This window comes from Centroberyx gerrardi, chromosome 14 (genome assembly GCF_048128805.1).
Source record: "Centroberyx gerrardi isolate f3 chromosome 14, fCenGer3.hap1.cur.20231027, whole genome shotgun sequence".
NCBI classification, from domain to species: Eukaryota; Metazoa; Chordata; class Actinopteri; order Beryciformes; family Berycidae; genus Centroberyx; species Centroberyx gerrardi.
The window spans coordinates 24,234,399-24,254,950 of record NC_136010.1 but is presented as its reverse complement, the minus strand read 5'-3'; the positions used below and the strand labels follow the sequence as shown (position 1 = coordinate 24,254,950).

The window sequence follows — 20,552 nt, the reverse complement described above, 5'->3', positions numbered from 1 at the left end:
CTCCCATTCTTCTCCTTATGTTCCCTAAATTCTTAAATGGAGTGGTAGTCCCCTTATGAATTAGTAGGTTGTTATGCTACTGGAGTGTTAAAAGACTCATGACATTTGCAGTATGAGAGCAGAAGTCCTGAGGTCTCTGCTAATATGAAGGCCGCTCTGTTGCATTCCTCCGAGCGAGCAGCGAGCCGAGAGCCTCACCCAAACCCCACACTGCTGCCTCTGTGAAAGGGTCATTGATGGAGGGACGGTATAATGAATAGACGGAGGGATGGAGCGACGGAGGGGCGAGGTGGGGGAGAATGCCAGCCGTGGCCGGAGGGGAGACTTAGCAGGCGACGGGCGAGGGAGCGAGCGCCAAGCGTCATTGGGCGAAGGCGTGTGGCAGAGACGAGCCTCGCTCCTCTGCCGTCCCTCCGTCCTCTCGCCTTTTATCTGAGGAGAGGAAGAACCCCGAGGATGAGTTCAGGGATGAAGGGATGGCTTTGAAAGGGCAAGAGCAATAAGAAAGTCTTGTCATATGGGTTGTCTTGTATCCTCAACTATAGGTTTCTTTGATTCTGGATTATTCTTTCTATCATATGTTGGATATGAACAAGAAAGATTAGTTTTTTATGTTTTATTGTATTGATTTTGACCCATGAAAGCCTCGGCCTCAGGCTCCTAGTTTAGGATCATATAGGTCTCAGTACAGTATGACATAAGAAACACAAAATGGGCTCAGTTTGTCTATCACATTGCATGGGACAGAATACTGATTTTACTTTAAGGTGAGGTGAGAGAGATTTTACATATGTAAAATCATAGATAATCAATCATAAATAAAGCAATAATGAATGAAACAAGTATACAAATATTGGACCAGATTATAAAAAAAGTTATTTGTAAAATGGTGCGCAAAAGAAGGCCATCATTCCAAAATACTACATGTCAAGAAAAAATTGTTACTTGATTTTTCATTGCTCAATATGTCAAAGTAAAGATTATTATTGCTATTTTTAAGGGCTCAATATAGCTAGTAAGTTCAGTAATGCCAGCAATCATATCATCGGAGTGTCACATTTTTCAAATCAGTATCTCCTTTTTGAAACCCTTGTATCAGATCATAAAAAAGTTAGATTAGAGTGGTAATGTTGGACCGATTTTATCCACTGATGTCAATGCCTGAGAAGTTGAACACACAAAGGACCAGGATGTTGTTTGATAGCCTCACTGTAATTGTCTGATGTCTGGTTGTTGTTGGTAGTTTAGACAGTGATATCCATCGGTTTGGCCCAGGAAGGGAGCGGTCAGATAAGGCAGGGTGTGGGAGTCTGGCTGCAGTGACCATCTCAGCTGTTATCTAACCTCGTGAGTAGGAGGGGGGGGGGGGGGGGGGGGGGGGGGGGATGAGGCAGGACGGAGGTGGGGTGGCATCCCTCTCTGATAATGCGAATTATGAAATGCTTCCTCCTCGTTGACTGAAGATTTTAAACTCAAGGAAAACAATTTGGGCCACCCTCCTTGTCAAATTTGAACAAATCATCCATTGCTCATGAGACCAGGAGACTATTTATAGTCCTAGTTAATTATCAGTTTATTTGACTGTGATCTCTGCTCTCTGGCTCCCTACTTGATCAGCTGCATTCATCTTTTCTATGGAGAATACAGTATCATTTAGGAATGGGACGATATATCAAAATTCAATATATCGCAATGCAAAAAAAGTATTGCGATATCAGCTACATTTTATTCTGCTGTAGTAATCACCAACGAGACGGCTTGCCCATCACAATTCACAAGCTCTCCATCCAAATTATATTATTTGCACTTTGTAATGACACTTTAAAATAGTTGTTTACATTCTAGCGAGCCAATGCCATTGCTAGAAAGATTTGTGGCTCATAAATAAACAGAATTCTGCATTGTCATAGTTTGTTGTCATTGAACTTTTATTATTACATCGTATCATGGTTGTATCGAATTGTGAACCCCGTACCCGTGTTATTAGCTCAAGGTGTTTGCTCACTTGCACTTACTTCACATTTGGCAGTTATTAACTACAACCTTGTGTTCTTAAATGAGGCAAACCATCTCTACCCAGCTACATGAGCATATTTACTGTGTTTGTGTGCATGTGTGTGTGTTTTCTGCAGTGTTCGTATGTTTGTGTGTCTCTGCTCACACACGGACACATCTGGAGGTCTGCTCCCTGTCATCTGCGAGCCATCCTGTTCTCAGCAGGAATCTATTTACGTCCCCACCCGGCTGGTGTTGCCGTAAGCTCGGTGACAAATCATCCCATTACCACGCCGTCCTGTATCCCGTCAGTGGGTCTTCTCCAGTTCTCTGGAAAACCCCCTAAACTTTTCCTAAACTTCCTCCCCAGAAACAAAGAATAGTGACAATTTGACTGGCTGGGTTTCCTTCACCTTCTTTCCTGGTCTTTCCTCTGCTTCCTCTCTGTACAGTTCATGCCAGTTTTCTTTTTTTTTTTTTTTTGTCTCTCTGTCTCTCTTTTTCTCTCTTTCTCTTTCTCCCTCTCTCTCTCTCTCTCTCTCTACTCTTTGCCCACAAGGTCAACAGCCTCCAGCTGGCTCATCTCTGTTTTAGAAGTCACACACACACACACACACACACACACACACGCGCGTGCATACAGAAGGCCAAAAACAACTTTATTCCAGCATGTTCTTCTCTCAGAGAACAGTCCCCCCTTATCTTTGATCCGAAGTGGAAAATTTAGTCCACAGGGAACGGGGGGGTGACTTGGGGCCAGGGGCAACAAGATGGAGAGATGGATGGAGAAAGACAGGGAGAGAGGGAGGGGGAGAGAGAGGGAGAGAAGGAGAGGGGAACAGTGGGAGGAGGAAGGATTAAAGTCAGTGAATGTAGCCCATGACGCGCTGACTGGCCTGCCTGTCTAATTAGGCAAGAGGAGGCATTTCCGCTGCTCTGGGAGGAAACCCCGAGACTGTTTGACTGACTGACTTACTATCTGCTCACAGACGAGTAGAGCCAAACAGGAGTCGGCCTACCCCCAGTGATATCAACTCCTTGACTGTCTGGCCGACTGCCTGATTGACTGTCTGCTTGGCTGACTGGTGGACTGGCTGACTCGGAAAACCCCACATTGATATCAAATCTCACTGACTGTCTGACTGACTGTATGGCTGACTGGCAGACTTACTGGGAGGAATAGAAGTACAAGACTGAAACCCTTGGACACTGGCTGACTTACTAGTAGACTCAGAGACTGATTGACTGGCAGGTTGACTAGTAGAGTAAGTGACTGACTGGGTGAATGACTAGTAGCCTGAGTGACTGACTGACTAGTCATCTAACGGTACATGCAGGCCAAGCACAACCACTTTTCGACGCTTCACTCTATCAAACGTCGTTGCTTGTTGGTGTTTCACTGGATGTGTTTTGGGGACAAGCATTTAAGCAAATTCTTAGTTTGTTCAACTTATTTATGGAGACCTATTGTGTATTTTATCATTTTCTTCATTTCATTTTACCCAAATATCCATAGCATATGTATGGAAAATGTAATGGTGACATTGGGCTTTAGCGAGCTAGCTAGCTAAGTGGCTACAGCTGTTTGGATGTGATGAGATAGTTAGGCTAGCAAGCTAACAATTAGCAGCTAAAGTAACACACCAGGAAGACCAACAATCTCCAGCTTTTTGCCTGAATGTGATTGGTTCTTGCGTTGCGATCATTGTGCTCATTTACATAATATACAGGTTTTTTTTCAACTTTCCTCACCTATCCCATCATGCTGTGTGCATTATTCGCTTCTCAATGGAGGAAAGATGTTCGCCTCATGAAATTGTGTCTGTTTGTTGTACTGTACTGTAAGTAACTGCAACTGTAACTTTAACTGTAACTGTAACTGTAACTGTAACTTTAACTTTAACTGTAACTTTAACTTTAACTGTAACTGTAACTGTAACTGACTGACTGACTGACTGACTGAGGAGTAGATTGACTGACTGGCTCTCACACTGTCCAGTTTACTAACTGGAAGAATGGTTGAGTGACTGTTGATCCGGCTTACAGAGAGCTGGCCGGGCTAACTGCTGTTTTGCGGTGTGTGTTGGAGGCGTAGAGCTGTGTAGTACAATAATTACAGTCCCTGCTCACCACAACTGAGATCTGAATCCCTGTCTTCTCCTCTTTGTATCAAGATTCCTCCTCGCCTGTCTCTCCTATCAGTCCTTTTATCTGCTGGACTTGTCAAAATAGATTTCACATGAGGCTAAGCTGCCTACTGTTTGCACTGCCCACTCCTCTTTGCAAGAAGAGGATGCACAGTACAGCAGAGATAGATAGAGAGGAAGCGGGGGAAGGGATGGAGGGATGGGAGGCCTGCTGTTTTCCTAACCCTAACCCTGTCATCAGGACAGCCGTGGTTGTCGTCCTGCCCCCGGCCCCACTTTAGTTTTATAAAAGAAAATGCACACTAGATGATAGAGAGAAGGAGGAGGCAGAGGAGCAGCAATCTACAAACCTCCTGCTACTTTTCCTATCTCTGACACTGTTTGAATCCTGCTCCTTGACTCAAGCTGTTTTATTTAACGCCATGATATAGAGAGAAGAGTCATTTGTTCCAACATGTATGGAAATTTAATATATGGCCATATATGTTACTGCATCTGAAAGACACTAACATACAGTATGCTACATACTGTATATGTTGGTATATTGGGACATGGGCAGACATATAGTACATATACAAAAATGGCCAATTCTTACTTGTGACATACAGTATATGGACATATATGGCATTTCCATATACTGTATGTTCATATATTTGATTTCTATGTTGGTAAAACCGTACAAATTTTTGCTGCCATGCAAGTAAACTCACTATGGAATAGTATTGACATTTCATTTTGTCTTAAGGCCTTTGCTTATAAAATAATGTTTTAGTTGATGTAATCAATACATATCAGTTGTAAACATTTCAGATAATATAATCACTTGTATTATTAATTTTGAGCCAATGTAACATTTCCCAACACACACAACCAACAATGTTGTGTCATATAGCCAACACTGCTATACTATCTATACTGATTTTACCCCAGTTCTGTTCTAACAAAACTGACCCTTAGATATAGGACATACAGTAGAGACAGAGGACAGGAAGTGGAGGATGTGGAGATGGAATGATGGAGGGATGGAAGAAGTAGCACCATGGCCCATCTTCTCCCATGTTTTCCTAACCTACAGCTCAACATCACAGCTGACCCAACATCCCCTCTTCCCCGCTGAGTTCCTCTCTAATAGAAACCTCGGGGTCAGATCGCTTCCTGGTTGTTCCAGTGATGTCATCATCACTGTAGGAACATGTCACTCACTGCCCGGCCAGTTTGAGCTGTAATTGGTTTCCTAGCTGCTGCTAATAAATGTTAGCCACAACTTTGTTCGAATGCTGAGTTTAGGGGTTTTCAACCATTACACATTCTGACATTACATGTTCTGGGAATTCATAAAATGTTCCCAATGCAAGATCAAAACCATTGCTGATTCATTTAAACAGCATTAGCAACCTGGTAAATCATTTCAATAAGTGGCGGAAAGTATCACAGAAATGTTGTATGGGGGCGAAACTGAGTGACATCAGTCATGAGTAATCCCTCTTTAGCATTTTGTGGCCTTGTTGTGGAAAGCAGGCCTTTGGTTTCTCTCCTGCAGGCAAAGCAGTTCACCAAATACTCATGTAGTCAGCGTGACTCATTCAGGATAATAGGATCCGACTGTATCGTTTTAACATTAGCCGGAGTATGACTGTTCCTCCTAACTGTTAAGGAGTCACCACGTTATCACAGACGGCTCTGGTAATTGCCGAGATAGGCTGGCTTGTTTTGAGTTCAAGCTGTCCGTGCGTGTGTGTGTGTGTGTGTGTGTGTGTGTGTGTCTATGCAGCGAGTGTGGGCCGAGCCACGGAATGAACGAGTGAGTGAGTCAGAGCGATGTTGATGAGAGTTAAAACCACAAGCGTGACAGTTAACTTTGCCAGGCTGGGACACTGCCAGCCAACTGTATGTGTGTGTGTGTGTGTGTGTCGGCAGGGGGATAAGCCTGGCTAATTGGCCAGTGGGACTGGTCTGTCCGCCCTGAACACAACAGGAAGAGACAGTTGGGATATCAGCGTCTTAAATATTGAGAACCAGTGTAATGTAGGACAAGCCGGATATCTATTTTAGTGAAATCCACGTGAACTATTTGTATTGGATTTGAATTATGGGTGCTTTTAGATTATGACAAATCTATGAGGAAAAGTATTAATTGTGCAGAGGCTGATATAAAGCTAGATAGAGACCTATTGGCATTGGTCTGACATAGTATAATGAAAACTTATTTCTACTCTATTGCTACTTTAATGTGGGGGCCCACCAGATGCACAGTATAAAGTCCCCTTTTCAACCTTGACTCTTTTCTATCTGCCTGCCTCTCAGTGAGTCTCCTTGTATCCCACAGAACTAAATTCAGATCTTTGGGCCTCAATGACAAGAGAAAAAAATACGGACCGGAAGAGAATCAAGAGTTTCGCAACAGGGCTGCGTCTTGTTTGTGTATTCTGCTGCGCTGCGGAGGGAGATGATGCCTTAGAGCATTCTGTTGACAATGCACAATGCCTCTCTGAGGAGCACCAATGCATTTTTGTGCGTATGGTAAACACTGCTTTGGACGAGGGATCAGCACTGCAAATATAGAAAGGAGGAGGGGGCGGTGCTTTTGGTAATTTGGTGCCCTTTTATTGTGAATGTGTCCTGAACTTCAGCGGCGACATGTCCCATGGATGAGCGAGAGAGACGCTCCGCTGAGGAAAGCTCGACCGCAGAGGGCGGAGAGGGAGGGAAGCACTGAGATCTGTAATAATGCCCCGTGTTGGTTCGTTCACAGGAGATTTTTCCATTGTTGATCTCTCCCAATCTCGTCCCGGCCGAGGTCTTCCTGCTCTATTTATTTACCCCTGTTTATTTTTGTCCGACTTTGCTCTTTCAGCCCTTGTTTGGCTTGGAAGGAGGGAGCGATGGGTGGATGAGAGGACTGCTGTGTCGGTGTGTGTGTGTGTGTACACATGTGCATGCATCTACAAATCCTGTGTACACATCTGCATTTGTTAATGTGACATTTGTGCATTCCAGTTTGTGTAAATGTGTGTTTCCGTCCGCATACCTTTGTGTGTGTGTGTGTGTGTGTGTGTGTGTGTGTGTGTTGGTGGGGTGGCGGTAACTGTTGACCCTAGCTCCATAACAGGGAATTGCAACCCACTCGGTCATTAAAGCTCCACCGCAGGGACCCATGTGACCTCTCCTCCAATATCTTCAGCCTCCCTCTCAGCTGTTTGGAGGAGAGGGAACCGAACTCGGAGAGACAGAAACCCCTTTCTTTCCCTTTGGGGTCAAAAGAAAGTGTGGGAACAAGAGACAAAGAGCGAGAGAGAGAGAGAGAGAGAGAGAGAAATATGGGCCGATCGGTTCGAAAAACCGAAAAAAAGGAAAAAGAAAGAAAACACAGATAAGCGCTTTGTTAGCGGGCCCCGCAAACAGAAACGGACCCACGAGTGTTTGAGAGAGAGGCGATAGGGGACTCCTAAGTCCAGGGGATCGAGGTGTTTCACCCATCGGAGTTGTTTTTGCTTAGCCGAGGCCTTGAAGTCCCCCCGTCGTTAGGCTGGGCGCTCTCTGCTGTTCTCATGCAGTCTGAGCCAGCCCACCTTGTCACGATTAAGAGGCATTAGACATGTGGGGTGCATTTGAAGGATAGTTATACGGCTAAGCCAGATAACTCAAAACACCATAAAACGACTCCTGAAAGTTGGTGCGTGAAGAGACATCATCTGCATTTACGACATCCATAGGAATTTAGGTTTCATTTTAAAAGTTATTCAAAACTTTTAAGTCGCTGTCAGTTATTCACAGTTATATGGCTTTTTTTGCATGCAGTGGGTGCATGCAGTGTGCAAAACATGGTGTGGTGTTCAAGCTCCTCCACTCTGGAGCCATATGTCCCCCTGCTGGGTTAAGATCTTGCCAGAACTTTTTCTCCCGTATTTCTCCCATTCTGTATCCCTTTGATGTCTCCCACTGTCTTTAAGACAGATCAATTGTGAGGCAAGGGCTGCCTACTTTGTAAAAAAACAAATTATGAGGAATCGTACTCCAGCTAACAGACTGTTAATGGACTGGTTTACAGACATGCACCCAGGTTCTGTTAGGATACTGATTCTTGATTACGTGAAACGCATGATAAACTGCATGTATCCCACATGACAAATCACTTTCCAAACAAGTGGGGATTCTGTGAGGCCTGCATCTTAATTCTCAGCTTGCACACAACCAAATAATCACTTTACCCCCTAAACACAGTTTGACAGCTAGACTGCTGTACAGAGTGGACAATAGCAATGGTAGTAAGGACTTCTCCCCCATACATTTCCCTAAAGGCTTTAGATAACAGGTGGATGCATATGACATTGGTGCAAAAAAGGAGTATGTGATAGCCAACGCACTTCATCCCCCTCATAATGTCAACGTATTTCAGTTTGATTGAACAAATGAACGTGAAAAAACAATCCTGCTACTTCCTCCCTTCCTTCCTAGCATGATTTAAAGTGGTTCAGGCAGCTTTTACTAAACATTCCTTTCACCGCTCATCTATTTGGTATTTGAACTATGACAGGAAACAGGTGAAAGATGTAAAGACATACAGTATGGCTCACACTCCCTCTCTCTCCGCTCTTGACAAGTGTGAGCAATATTGCCTTTGGGGTAGTGTAGGGAGTTGGGATATCTACACTAGGCATCTTTCTTGGTATTTTGGAATGGTATTTTGAGGTACATTAACCAGAACCCCTGTTTGAGAAGGCTTTAACTGTTATTATACAGTGTGTAGTCTCAGCCAGGCAATCTGTCTTGCTTTCTCCTGTTTTTATGTATCTTATGCATCTATACTACTTTGTGAAAAACCTTCCATTCAGTACATATATGCTGGTATCTTGTCTAAAAGCCTTAAGACCGCTGAGGGCGTTCTGTACACTGATTGCATGTACGTCAGTGATACTGACAATGCTTGGTTGCATCTCATACCTGTTGCATCACCACTGCACCCGTAATCAGAGTAAAGATTGCTCTCTTGGGTGTTATTGCTGTAAGACGTCACTTTCAGCTCAAGGCCCCCTGAATTCTCTCTCTCTCTCTCCCTCTCTGATGATGGTGATGATGAAAGCACAAGGTCATGGTTGGCATCGGCTTTCACTGCTGATTGGATGCAGCTTTCATCAATGCACTCTGATTGGCTCTCCTGTGGGAGCTCTAGGAATGGGGAGGGGGGCAATTAGGCCCGAGGCATCAAACGAAATGGTCGTGGACACATGTTATGTGAGTGCTGTGTTCACATGGAACCAAGGAATAGATGCAGTTTGACCTGGAACTGGACTGGTTCTCACTATTTAGTTTTCTCACAGATGTAATGGACACAGGTGTATCCCTTCTTACTGCCTGCAGCTGGTGCAACAGTGACTTGTTGCTGCACTGATGTTCAAGGACTTGGTTTAGTTGTGCATCTATTGGCACAGTTTCCTTACTGTCCGACTCACTCACCACTCCTTTTGGTGTCAAATGGGCCAGAAAGGGGCCTCCTTGGTACTTCTAATGTGCAGAGATGTACACACACACACACACACACACACACTCACACTCACACGCGTACACACACACACGTCCCATTCTCTCTTCTTAATTCAATTTAGTTCACTTCAAATCTGCTTTATTAGCATGACAGGAAAGAAACACATGTTGCCAAAGCAATATAGTATCAATTTAAATAATGTTCTAAACATTTTACAGATGACTAGTAGTAATTACACAAAACAATAAGTATCAGTGTTAGCAGCAATAATGTAGTAAATAGACATCTTATCTCATATCTATATCTCCTGCTTCTTTCTCTTCTCTCTCCTCTCCCTCTCTCTCTCTCTCTCTCTCTCTCTCTCTCACACACACCCACCCACCCACACACCCACCCACACACACACACACACACACACAGACCTCCCACAACATCACAACATACTGACAGAGCACTCATACGGACATATTCTCCATTTTTCTCTTCTCTTATCCCTCTAAATCTTCTTCTTGCATTCCCTCTCTCTCACACACACACTCACAAACATTACACACTCACACATGTACATCCACACACGTGCACACATACACACACGCACACACCCTTTTCTCACACTAATAACATACCAGGGCTGCTACCTCATCCCCTAGTTATCCCTCTTAGAGCCCATAGCTCTGAAGCCATGCGTTGAGAGCAGGGCTGTGCATTATCCATTAGCTATGCTCCTTCTGGCTTTGATGGATCAAAGAGCGTGGAAAGGACTGGAGGAGCGCGGGCCACTGCAGCAGCACCACGGATGGAGAGGAGGAGGACGGAGGGGTGGGAGAGGGAGATGGAGGAAAGGAGGGCAGAGAAAGCAGAAAGGCAAGAGGGGTTGGAAACGGTGGGATGGAGGAGGGGAGGGGAGGGGTGGGGTGTAGAGGTGGAGGGAGGGAGAGAGGGAGGGTTGTTGGGGTCAAGGCCCTGAGCTTTGCCAGCTGGACCCACCTGGAAGGAGGGATAGAGGGAACAAGAAATGAGAGGGGAGGAAAGGGCAGTGGGGAGGAAGGGAGGGACAGGATTTGACTGAGAGTGAAAGATGTATGAGGCGGAGTGTATAGAGAAAGTACAATTTCCAGCCTATAGTTTTCTTTCTTTCTTTCTTTCTTTCTTTCTTTCTTTCTTTCTTTCATTGAATTTGCCCTGTGTATGACTTGTGCTATATACATAGTTTGTCTTGCCTTGCCTATATTAATATTACATAATATCAGTATACTACTTCTACTACTACTACCATTATTACTACTGCTACTACTACCATTGCTACTAGTACTATTACTTCTACTACTACTACTACTATTTCTACTACTAATAGCACTATTATGACTACTACTACTACTACTACTACTATTTCTACTACTAATAGCACTATTATGACTACTACTATTACTACTACTACTACTACCACCACCACCTCTACTACTAATAATAATACAGTAGTAGTATACATATTTGTATTGATAATATTGATCATTTGTATTTGTATTTTTTATTTTATTTAACCTTTATTTAACCAGGCAGGTCAATTAAGAACAAATTCTTATTTACAATGATGTTCATATTACAGTTACTTAAAAGTGTTGTGCTATTTCTGTTGAACTATTTCTGCTGTCTGCTGATGTATTTGCTTTGTTACGTGTATTTGAAGTCATTTAGCAAACACTTATCTAGAGCAAGTTACAACAAGTGAGCAAGTATGGCTTCACTGTCTTTTTCAAGGACATTTGGTTGCTGATGGACACAGTGGCTTTTGTGGGGTTCAAACCTGTGACCTTCCGGTTACGCGGCACTCTACTAAGATGGAAGAGCAACAGTGCCGATTGAGAAGAAAGGTGGAGTGAATGAAAGAACTTGAGGAAAACTAGGTGGGAAGTTGGAAAGGTGAGAGGAAGACAAACAGGAAGGTTCTTGTTTGGAGACAGATTAAGAAAGAAAAGGAAGTGGGGAGAGGATAAACAAAGATAGGAGAGAGGGGGATTAAAAGTAATGGGAGAGAGAGACTAGAGCGAGAAAAAGAGAAGGATGAAAAGTAGGGGGAGAGACGAAGAGAGGGAGAAAAGGGATGAAAACTAGAGGGGGAGAGAGAGGAGGTTGGGACAAAAACAGAAGAGAGGGAGTAGAGAGAGAGCAAGAGAAAGTGAGGAAAAATAGAGGGAAAGAAGAGAGGGATAAAAACTAGATTAAGAGAGGAAGAAAGAGGGATGAAAAGTAGAGGGGCAGAAAAGCAAAAGCCCAGATGAGATGGGGCACAAGTCAAGGGAGAGAGCAAGAGGAGGGATGAAAAATAGGGGAGCGAGTCAAGAAAGAGGGGAGGAGAGAATGAGCCAAAGTCGAGGGAGAAAGTGGAGAGAGGAGCCGACAGGAGGAGAGGAAAAGGAAGAGAGGGATGAAAAGAGAGGGAGAGAGAGAGAGAGAGATGGGTGGAGGGCTGTTAGCAGGAAGTATGTGCGTAAGTGTTGGCCTGGGGAGATGGAATCTGGTGTGCTGTGTTTGTTCTGGCTCAGCCATCGCCCTGCTGCAGGCCCCCTCACTGGGCATGGGGAGCGAGGGATATAGAGGAATAAACGGAGGATAAGAGGGAGCGATTAGAAATGAAGAAAGAGAGAGAGGGAGGATGAAGGGATGTTAAGAGCAAGAGAGAGAGAGGGATAGAGCAAAGTCCCTTCACATTTAATGAGGGCAGGGTAAGGAAAGAGCGAGAGAGTCCGTCCTGTTCAGTGCAGGATAGAAGGTGAATGATACCCATAGTGTCAAAGGGGTAAACCCAGGTAAAGTATGGTTCATGCTTGATTACGGCCAACACAGCTGGACGTTGCATGAGAGATCGCACACCACCTGAACTTTGAAACAACGTGGACAGCACTGCAGTTACGTAGACCCAGGATTTGGCTGAATGAAGTAGGATTGGAACTGGAACCGGTGGCCGAGTCCAAGAGGTTTTGTTTCTTTCTCGTTGGCGCCTAGTTGGATTGCTGAATTTTCCAACAGTGCCACCAAAGTACTGGAGTTTTGGTTGTCATGAAAGCACGCAAAACATTCTCGCCAAGGTTGGTGGAGTGCGTCCATGTGGAGCTTCCAGCCACACAGAAAGCATGAACCAGGCATTAGTCGACCCAGCAAAACCTGCATGGTCAAGATCAGGGTTGACACCCGGGTTAAACTCTGTGCTGCTTGGTGTCAGAGTTTGGTTACTAACCTGTCTGTCTGGGACTCCAACATCTCCTTGGCTCATTTTTCCAGCACACAAGTGTGATGTAAAAGGCACACTACACAAGATACCATAGAATGTAAACATCTCGCTTTAGATGATGTTGTAAGGTGACCGCCCATAGGACATTCTCGTGTATGGGGCTCAGTGTGAATTGCCTCCTATGGACTCCGATCAGCGCACTGTAATATCCCTGGGTTGTGTGTGTGAAAGGCCTGTAAGAATTACAAAGGGGAGGTAGAGAGAGGTAAAGAGGCAGCACTCACTGTCAGCACATAATGGAGGGAAAGTAAGAGTGAATGAAGGGAGAGACATAAGAGAGAGTGAAGGCCCTTTGCTCATGCAGCGCAGCACCAGGGATAGATGGTATGAAAATGAATGAAAATGGGTGGTCTAGGGGTTAGAGAGTTTGTCCTGTGGAATGCCAACAGTTGCCCTGCACAACTGCATTGGCGAGATGCCTGAAATGTAAAATGAAGGGAGACTGAAAGACATCAGTAAACATCCTGGCTCTTTCAGAGTGGTGGAGAGAGGGAAAGGGACGGGATAGAAGAAGAGAGAAACAAGCATCTTCACTCTTACAGAGAAGCGAAGAGTAAAGAGAGGAAGTAGGCAGGGACGGATATGAAAGAGGGAGAGAAAGGAGGCAGTTGATTGCCATGATAGATCACCGGAAATAATTTTTTTTAGGTTGCAGAACGACAGACTCGTTTGGAGAGGAACTGAGATGGAAGAGGATGCAAGAGAAACAGAGGGAATGAGATAAAGTGTCGATATGCTATCACGTCTTATACTTTATGCATCTTCCTGTTATCCTAATGTTTTTTCCTCTATGATTCTTCTTCGTGTACTAGTACGTGACATGTAATCATCATCCATGTTGCCGTTTTCCAGTGTCTCACAAGTACGTCACACACACACACACACGCACACACACCACCACAACCACAACACAGGATAAGATTTGAGATTCATTTCCCACGGGGAGAGGGGGAAAAAAAGATTTCTTCGACTGAGTCATGCAGGAACCTTGCCCAGTTAGTTATTTGATAGCTGAGATTGAACCAGAGAGCCTGTTTCCTTCAACTTCAGTCAAAGTGAAACAAGGCATGTCTCGATTTAGCTCATTATCTGCTCCTCCGCCTTCCTGTTGATGTCCGAGGTTATGCAAAGCAGCAGCACTCCACTGAATTTGAGGCTTAAGTTATGTTATGTTATGTTATGTTATGTACTTGAGAAAAAGAAAGAAAGACAGAAAAAGACAGAAAGACAAAGAAAGAAAGACAAATTGGCACAAACTGTACACCAACATGTACAGGCACACACACACACACACACACACACACACACATACAGTGGTGACACACCCCCAGGTTCAAGGCCTGTGTAACTTCCCTCCGTGCACAATGAGATATACACAAGCCCTTGCCCTTTTCCTGTAGCCAAATAAACAGGCCAAACAGGGCTGTGCAGCAGGAACAGTGCTGTATGTGTGTGTGTGTGTGTGTGTGTGTGTACGTGTTACGTAAGCATGACTGTGGCCCTCAGCCCCCTTCATTAGGGCTGCTGTTCCAGCTCCTGCTTCCTTTGGTCACAGTTCATTGACCTATAGGCCCATACCAGACATGGGAATAGGATGTGTCACTGTGTGTGTGTGTGTGTGTGTGTTTCTGTCTCTCTGTCTGTCTCTCTTGTCTCTATGTCTGGTGTGCCTGTGTGTTTGGACATTTGCACGTACTGCCATTTTCGCGAACACTCTTAAACGTCAGCTTCTATTTACTTGGCACTTAACGAAGAGTGCGTCCAAATAGTTTTACAGGCCCCGTCTTTGCTCTATCGGCCATACTTTTATTTACTTGGCTCTTAAGTGCGTCTAAGTACTTTCGCAGGCCCTGTCTTCGCTCTATCCCTCATCATGCAGCTCTTAAAAGTGTCACTTTGTGTGTATTCTCCCCCCCCAATCTGGCCTCAACATGTTGCAGCGCTGAACTGTCTTATAGCGGTGAAATACTAGCTTATTTTTTGGGGGGAAATGTTAGATGGGCAACGTTCCCAGTAATAGTTGACAAATTGAGACACAGGGTCAAAAATGTCTTGGAATGTTTTCAGTGTCTTTTAAATGTCTTGGAATTTTTTCTCAGTCCCTGTGCAACAATACTGAGGCAACTACTGTGTTCCCTTGTGGTTCACTGCCTTCACAGTGGGTGTATATTGACATTAGGGGTGCATATTATAGTAGGCCTCCTTCAACCACATCCCCTGCTTTGGTTTGGTTCAGCTATTGAGAATCACACAAATGAATAGCTACTGTATTGTACTGTAAATATTGCGGATGTCTTCGTTGCTTGTCAGACCTCCTGTTGTTTGGGTGTATTTTTCTATCTTTATCTCTTGAGGAAGCATTTCCTCTCGCTCGTCTCCCAACTCTTGGCCTTGCCACTCCCTTCCCTCTTTCCTGGAGCAAAAAAAAAGATGTGTGTGTGTGTGAGTCTTGCTGATGTGGCTGTGTTTGTGTGTTCCAGGTGACCTCGGCATGCATCCCAGCTCCGTCCAATGATCTGGTAAGATGACCCCCCCTCCCTCTCTCTCTCTCTCTCTTCTCTCTCTCTCTACTCCTCTCTCCCGTTTGTTATTTGATGCAACAGCACGCTGTGAGCGAGACATTCCTCGTTCTTCCTCGTTCGTCTGTCCTCGGTTACAAGGTTCTGGTTTCCGAGCCCTCGGCCCAGTCTGAACTCACTGCAGGGTTCCAGTCCAGGAAAAAAGAAATGTTGATGTTGCTATAGGAAGTAGTCATGTTTATCCATTAGGGAGTCTGTTTGTTGAATTAACGTTCCTTTCCTTTCCTTCCCCTCCACTCCCTTCTCTCCTTCCTCCCATCTCTCTCTCCTCCTACCTACTTTCTCCTCCTCTGCCCCTTCTTCCTCTTTCTCTCCATCCTCCTCAACCCCCCCCCCCCCCCCTTCCGTTCACACCCTCCTCTCCATTCCTCCATCCTCTCATCCCTCTCTCCCTGCCTGGCTCCCAGCAGCGCAGAGGGACCGCTCCTTCTCGACACGTCCAGCACCTGGTGAGAACACTTTACGACGCACCCTTCCTCTCTTCTCCTCCTCCTCCTCCTCCTCCCTTTTCCTCTCTCTTTCCCCCAGCTCCCCAGTGTCACGGCATCCGTCTCAGAAATGCTCAAACCTGTCAGAGGAGAAACGTTTTTGGTTTAGCTGAATTAGATTTTAGAGCTCACACACTAAACAAAGCAGCAGCGTGAAAGCAATGCCAGATGCTCAATGAGTCTCTATGAAAAAAATATATAGTTGAGTATTGTCGTCAATTATGGGTGAGCCATTAGTTTGAATTTATTGTATTTTTTTGTCCCCAGGGCTCCACCAAGTCGCTGACCTACACCAAACAGAGAAACACCCTGCCAAGGTAAATGTCATCTCATTAATCTCTTATACAATGTTTCAGTTCGTTGAAATGACTCAAATTCTCTCTCTGTTCCTCGTAGAAGTCCCAGTTTTTCCACGCTTGCTATTGCGAACTTGCCCTGCCTTGTTGCTCCGCTCCAGATCGGAATTGTCTGGAAAGTCTTGCAGAACTAATGCAAACTTTGCTCTAATCAGTGTCATTCATCATACGAATGGCTGTCCCTCCTTCACTCTTTCCAGAAGTTTTAGTGTAAGCCATGTGATGGAGCAAGTCGCCGTTTTGATCTGACCTTCATGACACACAGTATTCAATTTCTCTCTTTCTCTCTGTCTTTTCATATCTTTCTTCCTCTCCAATCATCCCCCTTCTCTCCATCCAGCCAGCCAGGAGTTTCACCGTGGAACAAGTTGACACTGATCTACAAATAAACTTCAATTTAATAAATGATGTTTCTCTCCATGCCCACCCCTCTTCCATTCCCTTCTCCTATTTTGTCTTTCTCTCCATTTCTCTCTCTGTTCATCCAGGAGCTTCAGTGTGGACCGCGTGATGGAGCGTGTGATGGAGCGTCACTATGACTTCGACCTGACCTACATCACGGAGAGGATCATCTCCGTCTTCTTCCCCCCCATGCTGGAAGAGCAGAGATACCGGCTCAACCTGAAGGAGGTGGCCGCCATGCTCAAGTCCAAACACCAGGACAAGTTTCTGGTGAGGGAGCAGAAATACACTGAACTCCATGAGCAGAGAGACAGTAATTAGCTTCCACACGATGTCACTGCTTCTGTCTGTGGCCATGCTGCAGCAGCTATTTTGCATCCCTCCTAATGAGTATTCGGTTTAATTCAATTGAGGATGCAGAATGGCTCAACATGTACAACGGAGAGTATTTAGGGGAGAGTGATGGCAAAGACGAATAACTAAAATGATAACTGAATGGGTTGATGGGTGGATTTGATAACATATTGACCAGAAAGGAGGACAGCTTACATTTTGAGTGGATTTGAAACTATCTCTTCTATAGTTGAAGTGTGGAGAACTGTCTAATGCAAAGTGAATTATGTTTCAGCTCTTTAACCTCTCCGAAAGGCGCCATGATATCAGCCGACTGAATCCGAAGGTAGAACGATTGTTCCTTTCATTCTCATAACTCAGTTCAATATAAAGACGAATTCAGTATGCTCAATTATGATCCAAGTGTGCTCATACAACCTCTCTGATTCTGCCTCTCTCCTTTTCTCCCCCTTCTTCCCTCCATCCACCCCTCAGGTCCATGACTTTGGCTGGCCCGACCTCCACGCCCCGCCGCTGGATAAGATCTGTGCCATGTGTAAGGCCATGGAGACGTGGCTCACCTCTGATCCCCAGCACGTGGTGGTCCTGCACTGCAAGGTCAGAGTTCAGGGGGCCGGCAGGGTTTTAAGACGGACACCCCTTTGGTTCCCATGCTCTGACGGGCCACGGGGAAAGATGCAGATGTGTCTTTTTAATGAGAAGAAAAATATTTGTTGGGGGGGGGGGGGGGGGGGTTACAGATGTATTTCAAGGTATGGTGAGGCAGGGGGGATTTGAAGGGGATGACACCCCTCCTTGTTAACACAAATAAGGGAGAGCATTCCAGTAATCGGGTGGAAAGAGGACCAAACATATTCTACTCAAGTAGAAGTAGAAGCAGTAGTTAGTTTTACTTAAGTAAAATTTATGGTGTAAAAACCAACTTAACCAAAATTAAAAAGTATTAAAAATGTCTTCAGAGTAAAAGTTACTTAAAAACCACTTGCTAGCTAGCTAGCAAGACTAGCAAACTAGCTAGACAACGACAGGCAAAAACAAATGACACTGTAGCTGGATGGGCAGCTTTTTGGCTTTTGTTAACTAAGCTGGATAAATTTGAGCAATTCATCTTACAGTTAGTTAACTTAACATTTCCTCCACCTGCTTTAACTGGTTTGATGTAGATATAATTTACGATTGGCCAGTTTCTGATGCAATGCTACTTGGAGAGCCTACAAACGTTGTACTCAAAATGATGCAATTAAACACATACTTGTAAAAGTAAAATTACAAACTTCAGAAATGCTCAAAAAGTGCAAGTTGGCCACTATGAAAATCTTCTCAGTTACAGAAACAAGAGTAGCTAGATGTAGGCTAATTCGTTACCTACACCCTTGCCAGTAATTAACAGAACAATTTGGGTAAAACTCTGAGAAATCAACATTTTACGTCCCCACCATTATCCATTACTCGTAAAAAACAAATCAGCCATGTCGGGCATAATACTTCAATAATGTTGAGGTCGGTTTTATCATTTGGTGATTTATTTATGTCAACTTTTCAGGAAAATATTGCGGCAACTTTCAGTTTTGCAGTGCTGCCAAACAGTGACCACCTGCCACTGTGGGCGACCGAGCTCCCCGGGCTCGTTTGGATGTTTTAATTTTGGGTTTTGGTGAGGAGAACTTAATACTAAAACCAGACTACAGCTGTGGTCTGTTGACTCTCCAGCACATTCCAGCTACAGGCAATTCTTTCCCAGATACAAGATCATGCCAAGGACTAGAATAAACAAGCTTTTGTCAATGAAGAATCTCCACTGGAAGACACAAAACTAGCTTGACTTTGTCTTGAAGACACCGACAGTGCTCCTCGAGGTCTTTTGGTGTCGGCGGGGACGTCAGCGTGGTTTCCGGTATCTGTAGGGGTCAGTTTAGGAATCTGAGGCTGGAATGTCTTTGGAATGTGTCAGAAAGTAGGGAGCACCCGGTGTGAAAAAACACCACAGGGAGCTTTTTAATTTGTTTTTCCAACTCAAAGTGGTTCTCCCCGTCTTTCTCTTGTCTTTCTCTCTCTCCCTGTTTCCCTCCTGTCAAAAAATCCACCGTGCGGTCGTAGCTGCCAGGTCTTAAAAACTGTGAAAGTCAGCTGTCTCCATCCAAATCTCAGGGCCTGAGGCTGAAATAAGCTGATGTGTGATGCATTGCACATCATGACTTCATGGTCTCACAGATGACTTTACCCCCGCTGTCTCCTCTCTCTCTCTCTCTCTCTCTACAGGGCAACAAAGGTAAAACAGGCGTGATTATTGCAGCCTACATGCACTACAGCAAGATCTCTGCAGGGTGAGTTTATGTGTGTGTGTGTGTGTGTGTCCAAAGCCACAATTTTCCACTGCAACGTTTTCTCATTCATCAGAATATCCACACATGGAAACCATTGAAAGTTATTGAAATGACGTGCGAAAACTTATTGAATAAGCCAAACATCCTTAAAGACTTATTACAGTATATCTGAGATGTAGTTCAAGTGTATACAACAGATTTCCATTCAAGCTCGTTGATACATTGTTTGATAAATGATGCCCTGTGGATTTTACACAGGAACAGTGGAAACTGGTTTATCCTGTGGCCAATGCCAGCTGTATCCTATCCATGTACTTTCTGGCATCTAGAGAGTCTGGTGCAAGTCCCATGGTGGAAATTGTTGGCTAAAAGTGTGTGTGTGGGTCTGTGCATATCTGTGTGTGTGTGTGAGCAGTGCGGACCAGGCCCTCAGTACTCTCGCCATGAGGAAGTTCTGTGAAGATAAGGTGTCCTCTTCCCTCCAGCCGTCCCAAAACAGGTAGAGTCCAGTCTGAGGGGAGATGAGGGGGGTGAGGTGGGGTGGGGTGGAGGGCTTCCCACTTTTTAGCAGATTGTTGAATACATCTCCCGTAAGGGAGAAAGTGAAAAGGTAAAAGTACTGATGCATTTACATAAATCATGATCCATCTGCACTGTTTCTGTAAAAATAAATCTGATAAAGATATGTAGTAGCATTAAAATGATAATAAATAACCTGAATTTATTGTACTTTAATTGGATAATTGTCCATCTGAATTTAGTCTCATATTCCATCTTGAAATCGTATTTTTCAAGGTGAAAAAATCTGCCAATGGGGTGAGATAATTTCACTCGTTTTCAATGTTCAAAGTAGTTTTCAAATTTCAGGAATTTTCTAGAGACTCATTATCTTAATTCAGGAGCATTCTTGAAACACTGGCAGAAAGCACTAGATTTTTTTTAGCAGTGTGCAACTTTTTACCTGCCTTTCTTTCCTTGCCCCTTGTTGAATTTGAGCCACTTACTAGCCACTTTGAAGTCACTTACTATCAGGGACTATCTGACTGCAGCATCTGTCTGCTCTATAGCTGTTTGCATTTTTTCTCGTGGTTTGTACTTGACATGCCTCTCTCTCTCTCTCTCTCTCTCTCTCTCTC

General features: G+C 44.5%; 1 protein-coding gene across 4 annotated transcripts in view; it reads left to right on the top strand.

The window, feature by feature from the left end:
• Positions 1–20,552, top strand: part of tns2a (tensin 2a) — a 52,980-nt gene that overhangs the window by 18,079 nt on the left and 14,349 nt on the right. For 3 of the 4 annotated variants that reach the window (XM_078288493.1, XM_071927605.2, XM_078288495.1), the window contains exons 4-11: positions 15,394–15,432; positions 15,903–15,941; positions 16,248–16,297; positions 16,825–17,008; positions 17,367–17,417; positions 17,567–17,689; positions 19,352–19,416; positions 19,832–19,915. In XM_078288493.1, coding sequence (XP_078144619.1) covers positions 15,394–15,432; positions 15,903–15,941; positions 16,248–16,297; positions 16,825–17,008; positions 17,367–17,417; positions 17,567–17,689; positions 19,352–19,416; positions 19,832–19,915 — 635 coding nt within the window. The remainder of the gene's footprint in view (positions 1–15,393; positions 15,433–15,902; positions 15,942–16,247; positions 16,298–16,824; positions 17,009–17,366; positions 17,418–17,566; positions 17,690–19,351; positions 19,417–19,831; positions 19,916–20,552) is intronic. The other variant, XM_078288494.1, reaches the window with a different exon arrangement.